General features: G+C 46.2%; 1 protein-coding gene across 1 annotated transcript; it reads right to left on the bottom strand.

Moving 5' to 3' along the window:
* Positions 1-321: 321 nt before the first annotated feature.
* Positions 322-3,220, bottom strand: LOC109774465 (probable sodium/metabolite cotransporter BASS3, chloroplastic). The gene is made up of 5 exons (XM_020333189.4): positions 2,704-3,220; positions 2,499-2,594; positions 2,098-2,404; positions 1,761-2,008; positions 322-1,040 (listed from the first exon to the last, which is right to left on the bottom strand). Exons 1-5 carry the CDS (start codon positions 3,078-3,080, stop codon positions 803-805), a joined length of 1,266 nt encoding a protein of 421 aa, XP_020188778.1. The 5' UTR covers positions 3,081-3,220; the 3' UTR covers positions 322-802.
* Positions 3,221-11,036: the final 7,816 nt, after the last annotated feature.

The following is an 11,036-nucleotide window of genomic DNA, read 5'->3' as shown; positions in this document are numbered from 1 at the left end:
TTGCCTAGTTGGGAGCTATGCCCGTGGCATCCCCAAACCGTTACGTCCACAGCTTATGCCAGGACCATCAGAGTGACAGATAAACTACAGGACAAGTCAAGGCCTCTTGTCTCACTTCATCACTTGTTTGTTTCAGAAATATCAAACCATTGGCGACAAACAGATATTTTGAGAAGAACACAAACGAAAAGCCTGTCTTCATCATTCTGTTCCACCAAGGGGGAATGCATACTAAACTCTATTTTGTCCAACTAAAAGTCCTGAATTCAAAATTCAGCTTTGTAGAAGAGTGAAAATTAGATTAAGCACATTTGCGACATAGAACGACTGAATTTGAGGCCATATTCCGCAAAAATAAGGACTTGAGAAGGGTACAGACATTCATGGGTTCATCTTGCGAAGAATGCGTGGATGATATTGGCATTGCACATGCATATGCTTAGTGGTATACATAGGGATCATGAACGTGTCTACTACCTAGTATCTACAAAAAATGGCTAAGGAGGCGCCACTAATTAATGGAGCCTACTGCACATGGTATGATAGCTGATAAATGACTGGCATCTCATTATCCTTCCGTCGTATGCAGCCATGCAGGTTGTTTCTGTGGCGAGGTTATCCTCAGCCGCTGCTTATCTTGCACAATCTGCTGTTTATAGTTCTGCCTTTTGTAGTTACTATGGCATGCCTGATTGCTGGATGAGGCGCAGGACATCATCCCTGTAACTGCATCCCCAAACGGCAGCAGAGTTTCTCAAGCTGGGAGCCCTTGAAAAAATTTCAATGCTATAAATCCAGCCTCTCACGATCTTGCATCAGCGGAAGCTTGTGGGAAGAATCTCGAAGGAATGTCTCTTATTCGCATGCCACTTCCCCAGTACGATGCAAGAGTCAAACCAAATATTGCCATGACAACAACAGAACATGCTGCAGGAACTGCCTGGCTGATTCCAAGAAATTGCGTAGCAAGAAGTCCAGCTAGGGTGGAGCTCTGCATTCCAGTACACACTGAAATAGTCCTACAAACAGGCTCTTCTTGCCTACACATAAGTGCAATAAGAAAATTAGCCAAACAGCATCAAGGAACTTCAGAAGCATAGTTTTATGCCAAAAAAAGATTGCGGGCTGTAACAGAAGCCACAAATGATGATGTGATACTAGTTCACCTTTCCAGACACAGGACGAAGGTACCAAATGCTGCAAATAACAGGCCATTTATCACGATGGTAACTAGATTGAATTAAGTTTCAGTTTTGGAAATTAATGGCCATGACAAATGTGAATAGAAAAAATACGCTTTTCTAATAGGTTAGTTTAATGGAATAATTCAGGTAAAATATACAACATGGGGCCAGACGACTTGCCACTGGAATATAAACATAATATGAAATATGATACGTCTAACACATTTCACCATTTTTTACAGCATGAATTTCACCATATTGTTTTCAAAAGGAACTACTTTACTGAAACTATGTGACTAACAAAAAAGTTAAATAACAGAATTTAATTATTTAGTGAAATTGGTCAAGATTTCTCTAGAGGCAAAATTTCATTTCCTGTTAGAAGATAAATATGATCGGCATATAGGACTTCCGCAGACGTAACAGAAAGTAGCATCAAAGAAAAGAGATGACTCAGTTACATCAATATTGCACATAAGATTGAATCGTGCTTTAGCAAAATCATGGGCAAAAAATCAGCTATGCAAAGGAACATTACAAATGAATAAAAATGTAATCACGGCATTTAATGATTACCTCAACTGAGGCAACTTGGAAACCCAGTAACCCACAACAAAGGCCGCAATGTGGAAAGTCACTATGGGGAGAAGTAACATGAATCCCTGTGATGAGAGGAGCATGGTCCTATTTATAGCAAGAGGGCTCCCAATACAGAGTGATGTGCACACCATAGCAACAAATGGCATCACTGGTTGTATGACATTAACCACTGGTTTTGCATAGGTATTCAGAAGGAGACCTAGTGTCACAGGCAGAAGAACCACCTGGAAAAAATATCGGAAATCAGAGTAAAATCAAAGAAATAACTTGTTAATTAGCAAGAAACCACCTGAAACTGGAACAATTCCATTACCTGGAGAATCGATTTCGCCATTGCAATTCCATTAACCGGAACCACTGAACCAATCAACAAACCAGTGAGGATAGGTGTCACAATCACCGAAGATATGGTGGAGTAGGTTGTGAGCAGAATACTCAACGCAACATCTCCTTTCCCCAGGAAGCTGGCATAGCTCGAAAGCTGCGCGCCCGAGACGCAGCATGTAAGCATGAAACCCGCGAAGAAGGCCGATGGCATCCGGAACACCCTTGCGATCAGCACTCCCAGCAGAGGCTTGAGCATGTACTGTGCCATGTATCCAATCGACAGCGGCACTGGCCTGGATTTGGGAACACAACACACGACCAGACAAAGAATGGTTTCACATTTGCTCTATGATCTTGGGTGAAGCAGCAGAAGAGTGAAAAATATACCTCTTGAAGGCCAGAGCGAAGTCGTCGAAGGATAGTTTGATGCCAATGGAGAGCATGATGCCTCCGAGTGCAGGTGCGTACAGCTCCTTGGAGACCCTGCAAAAGGACTTACAATAATCAAATCAATCAATGGCCATGTGCTGCTAGCTGTGCAAAATTCCAAGCCAAGAATCTTCTCGAAGCGTCCAGTGCACGCTTGGCTCACCAGGAGAAAGTGGCAGGGTTGCCGAGGGCGGCGACGGCCGTGGCGACGACGACGAGCGGGAGCAGCGCGGAGACCGCCTCGGAGGGGTCCACGGCCCCCTCCGCGTCCGACGGGGAGGCATCGGCCTCGGCGCTGAAGGAGAGCAGCCAGGCGCTCCCCTCGCGGCGCGGCCAGCCGACGCGGCCGAGCGACGGCGCGGAGCAGAAGGTGGTGGGCGCCGCCGCCCGCCGCCGCCGGAGGAGCGACGCTGGGGAGGCGCACGGCTGCGGCGGGGAAGAGATGAAGCGCAGGGGGCGGAGAGGGCGGTGCGAGTTGGCGTGGCCCAGTGCGTAGCGAGAGGGGAGGTAGGAGGAGGCGGCCGCCACGGCGACCGACATGGCGACGGCGAGAGGCGGTGTGAACCGGATTGGGTGGTCGAGGAGGAGGGGCGTGGGCACCTCGAGAAGATAGAATGGAGGAGGTCCCCGTGTATGTTTGGGCGCGCTCGACCGGACCAGGTGTGCGCTTCCCGGTTTGGCACCTGTCTTTTCAAGGTGGTTTTTTTATTTTTATTTTTGAGGCTAGTCTTTCCAAGGTGGGTTTTTTAGGGGTTCCAAGGTGGTGCTTAGACCTGATCATGCCTTATAGTAAGCCGGGTTTTGGGCCGGGCTTCATAAAGCCCAAAGTGAAAATCCCAGGCCTGAGCACGGACCGAAGCCTGAAAATATGTGTTTCCTCGTGCCTGAGTTTGGCTTGAATGCAATCCCAAAAGCGTGGCATGAATGTTGTTTTTCTGTTAGTGCACGTGTAAGTCTGGTCTGAAGCCCGAAAGCCCCACCAAAAAGTTGAAACATGGAAACACGAACTTGGCCCAAATATTCTTTCGGGCAGCAAAACGAAGCCAGAGCCTCGTGAGGTTCTGGTTTTTCGGGCCGGGCAACCCATGATCAGTTTTAGTGTTGCAGATATTGGTCTCATAAAGGCATCTCCAAAGTCCAAAGTGGGTCATCAAAACGCCCACAAACTTTTGGACTGAAATGGATCCTTTGGACACTTTTAGCCATCCAAGGTGGATCATCAAATTGGATGGCCTGGACTCTTGAAATCCCATAGCCCGGCCCAAAACCAGGGGAGATCTGGGAGTTCGGGCACCTGCTATGTCATAGTCTGACATCCATGTCCTATCCAAAACCCCCACCATGCGCGTCTTCACAGTCCTGCCACTTGTCACGTGAAAGCCCGCCCTCTCCGCCTCAATTACCACCGCCACCGCTAGTCCGTCGTTTGTGCCACCATAATGGAATTGTCGCAACCCTTACAAGGTTCATCGCCATGCCATACCTGGAACCCATCCTTCATGTGTCGGTGCCAGTGAAGAAGAAGGCGTTTGCGGCCACTCAAGCAAGAGATCCTCCTCCACAGCGGCCCGTCGTGTCCCCGCCGCCCGGGCAATAGTCGTCCAACTTCGTTGCTCATCGACACGGTCTAGGTGGCACGCAATAATCGCCAGAGCACTCTGTCGCCTCCTCCTTCACCTCCGGAAGGCCTCCATCATACACCGTCGACCTCAACAACGACTATATGTTCATCAAGTCGTCCACACTCATTCGATTGCGGTTTCAGTCCGAGGAGCCCTCATTAGGCGGTGCCCAATCATTGTTTGCTCGATTGCCTCCCCCAAAGTCGATGGCGGTCACTAGCGAGGAGATGATGAACATGATTTATAATGGCGGCGAGCACGTGGACGGACAAGTCGATGACCACTACTCGCCTTAGGTAGAGCAAGACACGACCATGATGGACACCCAACAACCTAGGGTGCCTGATGTGGCCGTAAAGAAGAGGGGTATGTCGTACTCGAACTAGGACTATCAATTGTTGTGTGCGGCTTGGTTGGGCACTAGTGTGATTCGTTTCAAGGCACGGAGCAAAAGGGCTCGACTTTTTGGTAAAGTGTGCATGATTTTTTTCATGAGCACAAAAACAAAGAGCCTTATGTCTAGTAAGTGATCCATGATCGCAATCCGAAGTCGCTAAGTCATAGATGGTACACCATTCAAAAGGCCATCACCAAGTACGCATCATATGTAGAAACACAAAACCGATGGCCAAGTGGTGTGTCACTGCTCGAGCTCGTAAGTTGATTTACTCTATGTTGCTTTCGTGCTGCTCTATGTGTTGGTCATTTGATTAATTTGCTTTATGTTGCTAGTGGGTCATGCCGCCGCTTTGTACAACAAGACTGGGGGCTAGCCATTCACGATGATGTATTATTGGTACAAGTTGAATGTGCAAAGCCAGTGGAGAAACATAACCCATTTTATCAGTGCCAACGCCAAAGCAAGTGATGAAAGTGGTGATCCAACCATTGTAAGAGGGCTTGCACCGATCACCCATGTGCCTAGGTAAAGGGGCAGTGGGAGACCGAGAAGGAGAAGCAAGAAGATGCAACACCCAAGATGATGGAGAAGTTCTAGAACATCATGGTAAAGAAGGTGGAGGCATTTTCCAAGCGCAATAAGATCGAGAAGGAAAAGAAGTCGGAGAGGCCTGGCTTGCTCATGAAATCGAAAATAAGAAGATTAAGCTCGACGAGAGGAATCTTGCGATTAAGCAAGTGGGTGAGGACCAAAAGATGGTGTATGTGAAGGCGGACGACTTGGATCCTGATGCGGCGAAGTTTGTTCATGATTTCCGTGGTAGCATGTACAAACGTTTTGCTCAAAAAGGAAGGGGAAAATAGGCCAAAAATTGTAGGCATTTGCTGGGGACAGCCTGTTCTTTTGCTTTTGGGATCGAGGGACGTAAAAAACTTGTTGAGAATTTGGTCCTTTTGTTAGTAGATGCATTTGTTTGCAACTATTTAAATGTATGATCATATTGCTATTGATCTAGATATTTTCACAAACAAAGGAGGCCAGTCAAGTAGGCATAATTATGGGGGACACGATTGGTTGGCCATGGCCCGACCAAGATCGGCCGGAATTATCCCCGTCAATAACCCCTGGCTCATCAAACCATATGTTATTATATATTATTGGTATATATCATCTACAATAATGTAAAGCTCTTGCCTTGATGCATTGATAGAACCACTATACTTGTAGTGGACTAAAATTATGTCATTACGCCCAAACAAAGGAAACAAGACAACAATTGATGGCTCCTAGGCAGACATTGCAACTAGTATAAAGCAAATAACTATTGACCATGACGATATCCATTTCCTGCAACCAAGACGCTACATTCCACCTGTTTGAAATTCCACTCGTACAGAGAGAAACGAGAGAGTTTATCATTAGACCCATAGAAGGTATTGTGCTGGCATCAACCATGAATTAGTAGCGTTAGGCCACCAAAATATGCATCCTTGCCTTACCAGCGAGAACTACTCCTTTCCATGTTCCTCCGTTTCCATTAGGTCTTCATTTCGGTTCGAAACAGGAGGCTTCATTCGAGTGGCAATTAACCCAAATAGTATTGGGAGTTAATGAGGTGGTGTGAGCATGAGTGGAACAGCTGGCAAAGCCAAAATAGCATGCCTTAGTTCCCAATAGCCTTCCAGGCCTAGCTCCAACAGAGAGGGATCAAAAGGTGTTGTCTTGGATATGTTAAGTGTCCTCCTTCGAATCATGTATGTGTGATGCCCACACCAAACTAGGATGATAGCCCAGAAGACCTAGTATTCATGGGTTCAGCTTTCATGACATGCGTTTTTTCAAACGAAAAACTTCTTGTTTTGCTGAAAGTATTCGTTAGCATTTATAAAGCTACATATCCTAGGCAGAGTTCTAAATAGTGCACTATCTCAGGGGGTGTTTGGTTCAGAAGTCCTAGGACTTTTTCTAGTCCCAGGGACTAATCAAAAAAGACTCTCCAGTAGAGTCTTTTTCTAGTCCCTGTAGAAAAAGTCCCTCCTGTTTGGTTCCTAGGGACTTTTTAGGGACTTTTTCTAGTCACTGGGACTAAAAAGTCCCTGAACCAAACACCCCCTCAGTGTATAGACTTTGGAGGGGCTTCACACTAAATGGCACCGTGTACAATTCAGCGACTTTAGCATCTATAATGTCAATTTAGCATATATTTTGAGGATGCCGCTTTTAAAACTTTGATTCTAGGTATATATGTATTAATGCCCTCCCATTTCTGAGTAACAGAATTTCTACCTAGCTACGTTATTTCTCCAAACTTAAAGGAGTTATCGTGGAGCACAACCTATCATTTATTGAAATGTTATAAAGATTTCATACTTGGAAGTGGTCAATTTGGACCGCTGACTTGCTGCGGTGTCTCAACATGTCTTATGTCACTAGTAGAAAAAGAGGCTTCCATACGCCCCCATTAGTCCCTAAAATAATCGAACCGCGACCAAAGGGGTCTTTAGTCGCGGTTCGGGAGGAGACCCGCGACCAACTATCTGGGCCCAGCGCGCTCGGTCGACAGCTGGCGGACGGGAGGGGCTTTAGTCCCGGTTGGCCTGGCCAACTGGGACTAAAGGTCCTCAGGCTGGCCCGAAGGCCTTTAGTTGCGGTTGGCCAGGCCAACCGGGACTAAAGGTCCATCCCTATATATAGGACTCAGCTCACTTCACTTAGCCACAATTCAGAAGGGGGGTGGTGGGTTTGCTTTTGGTTCCTCCTATGCACACAAGGTGTTCGATGAAATGCCCGAGAGCATGAAACAAACATGATATGAAGTGTTCGAGCCACACTTGAGCTTTCTCATTTATTTTTCCTCCGCGATCGCGGTTAGCAACTTGAACCTTTCATGTGTCATTGATAAAATATGCATGTGTGTAGTTCATTGTTTAATTTGTATTATTTCTAGCTAGTTAGTTTAACAAATGCATGATGGTTAATTATATACTTTATATAATAATAATGCAGATGAATCGGCAATGGATGTACGGTCCCCGACTCTCCGGCGAGTTCACTACGGGTTTGAAAGATTTCCTCGTAGTGGCAAATGCGAACAAGCAGCGAGGTTTTATTATCTGTCCATGTGCTGTCTGTAAGAATCAGAAGGGTTACTCCTCCTCAAGAGACGTTCACATGCACCTGCTTCGGCACGGTTTCATGCGAAGCTATAATTGTTGGACCAAGCATAGAGAAAGAGGGGTTAGAATGGAAGAAGATGAAGAAGGGGATGATATCGATGACAACTATCATGATCATTTCGGTGATACTTTCATGGAGGATGATGCTGAAGGTGGGGAAGGGTTAGGTGAAGGTGAAGAAGAGGCACATGATGAGCCCGCTGATGATCTTGGTCGGACCATTGCTGATGCACGGAGACGCTGCGAAACTAAGAAGGAGAGGGAGAATTTGGATCGCATGTTAGAGGATCACAAAAAGTCGTTGTACCCAGGATGCGATAATAGTCTGAAAAAGCTGGGCTGCACACTGGATTTGCTAAAATGGAAGGCACGGGAAGGTGTAGCTGACTCATCATTTGAAAATTTGCTGAAAATGTTGAAGAATATGTTTCCGAAGAATAACGAGTTGCCCGCCAGTACGTACGAAGCAAAGAAGGTTGTCTGCCCTCTAGGTTTAGAGGTTCTGAAGATACATGCATGCATTACCGACTGCATCCTCTACCGCGGTGAATACGAGAATTTGAATGAATGCCCTGTATGCACTGCATTGCGTTATAAGATCAGAGGCGATGATCCTGGTGACGATGTTGAGGGCGAGAAACCCAGGAAGAGGGTTCCCGCCAAGGTGATGTGGTATGCTCCTATAATACCACGGTTGAAACGTCTGTTCAGGAACAAAAAGCATGCCAAGTCGTTGCGATGGCACAAAGAGGACCGTAAGTCCGACGGGGAGTTGAGACACCCCGCTGATGGAACGCAATGGAGAAAGATCGATAGAGTGTTCAAAGATTTTGCAACTGACGCAAGGAACATAAGATTTGGTCTAAGTACTGATGGCATGAATCCTTTTGGCGAGCAGAGCTCCAGCCATAGCACCTGGCCCGTGACTCTATGCATCTACAACCTTCCTCCTTGGTTGTGCATGAAGCCGAAGTTCATTATGATGCCAGTGCTCATCCAAGGTCCAAAGCAACCCAGGAACGACATCGATGTGTACCTAAGGCCATTAGTTGATGAACTTTTACAGTTGTGGGGCAGACCTGGTGTACGTGTCTGGGATGAGCACAAAGAAGAGGAATTTGACCTATGAGCGTTGCTTTTTGTAACCATCAACGATTGGCCTGCTCTCAGTAACCTTTCGGGACAGACAAATAAGGGATACAATGCATGCACGCACTACTTACATGAGACTGAAAGTGTACGTTTGGGTAATTGTAAGAAGAACGTGTACCTGGGTCATCGTCGATTTCTTCCCCGAAATCATAACGTAAGAAAGAAAGGCAAGCATTTCAACGGCAAGGCAGATCACCGGCCGAAGCCTGCGGAACGTACTAGTGCTGAGATATTTGATATGGTCAAGGATTTGAAAGTCATCTTTGGAAAGGGTCCTGGCGGACAATCAGTTCTGCGGGGAGTTGACGGGCACGCACCCATGTGGAAGAAGAAATCTATATTTTGGGAGCTAGAATATTGGAAAGTCCTAGATGTCCGCTCTGCAATCGACGTGATGCATGTTACGAAGAATATTTGCGTGAACCTGCTAAGCTTCTTGGGCGTGTATGGGAAGACAAATGATACAAAGGAAGCACGGCAGGACCAGCAACTTTTGAAAGACCCAGATGACCGGCATCCGGAATGGTTTCAAGGTCGTGCCAGCTACGCTCTTACCAAAGAAGAGAAGGTCATTTTTTTTGAATGCCTGAGCAGTATGAAGGTCCCGTCAGGCTTCTCGTCGAATATAAAGGGAATAATAAACATGGCGGACAAAAAGTTCCTAAACCTGAAGTCCCACGACTGCCACGTGATTATGACGCAATTTCTTGCGATTGCTTTGAGGGGGCTCCTACCGGAAAATGTTCGAGTAGCCATTGTGAAGCTATGTGCATTCCTCAATGCAATCTCTCAGAAGGTAATCAATCCAGAAGATCTACCACGGTTACAGAACGATGTGGTCCAATGCCTTGTCAGTTTCGAGTTGGTGTTCCCACCATCCTTCTTCGATATTATGACGCACCTCCTGCTCCAGCTAGTCGAAGAGATTTCCATTCTCGGTCCTGTATTTCTACACAATATGTTCCCCTTTGAGAGGTTCATGGGAGTATTAAAGAAATATGTTCGTAACCGTGCTAGGCCAGAAGGAAGCATCGTCAAGGGCTATGGAAATGAGGAGGTAATTGAGTTCTGTATTGACTATGTTCCCGACCTTAAGCCGATTGGTATTCCTCAATCGCGGCACGAGGGGAGACTAAGTGGAAAAGGCACGATCGGAAGGAAATCAACGATATGTATGGACGGTCATTCTATGACTGAAGCACACCACACAGTTCTGCAAAATTCCAGCTTGGTGGCTCCGTACTTCGAGCAACACAAGAATATTTTACGCTCGGACAACCCGGGGAAGCCTGAATCCTGGATTAGAAAGGCCCACATGGAGACTTTCGGCAGTTCGTTGCGAAAACATTTAATGAATGACAATGATGTTGGAGATCAGCTGTACATGTTGGCCAAGACACCATCTTCGACTATAACGACTTTCCAAGGGTACGAGATAAATGGGAATACATTTTACACCATCGCCCAAGATAAAAAGAGCACCAACCAAAACAGTGGTGTCCGCTTTGATGCAGCAACCGAGAATGGGCAAAAGGTCACATATTATGGTTACATAGAGGAGATATGGGAACTTGACTATGGACCCTCCTTTAAGGTCCCTTTGTTCCGGTGCAAATGGTTCAAGCAAACAGGAGGTGGGGTAAAGGTGGACGAGCAATACGGAATGACAATGGTGGATTTCAACAATCTTGGTTACCTTGACGAACCATTCGTCCTTGCCAAAGATGTCGCTCAGGTTTTTTATTTGAAGGACATGAGTAGCAAACCGAGGAAACGGAAAGATAAGAAAACGATCAGTACATCATGCGATGATCCAAAGCGCCACATTGTTCTTTCAGGGAAAAGAAACATCGTGGGAGTGGAGGACAAGACAGACATGTCAGAAGATTATAATATGTTTGATGAAATTCCGCCCTTCAAAGTGAACACTGACCCAAGCATTAAGTTAAATGATGAGGATGCTCCATGGATACGGCACAATCGTAAGCAAGCAGGGACACAAGGGAAGAATTGATGTGTAATAATTTATTGTACCAAACTTTGTTGAATGGATCATGTGAATTAAAACGTACGATGGCGAATCCGGATGATTTGTATTTGGTCGATGAACTGAATGATGTATCAAACCTTTTGTCAAACCTTCAAG

This window comes from Aegilops tauschii, chromosome 6 (assembly GCF_002575655.3).
Source record: "Aegilops tauschii subsp. strangulata cultivar AL8/78 chromosome 6, Aet v6.0, whole genome shotgun sequence".
In the NCBI taxonomy this organism is placed as follows: domain Eukaryota; kingdom Viridiplantae; phylum Streptophyta; class Magnoliopsida; order Poales; family Poaceae; genus Aegilops; species Aegilops tauschii.
This window is presented reverse-complemented; position numbering and strand designations above follow the sequence as displayed.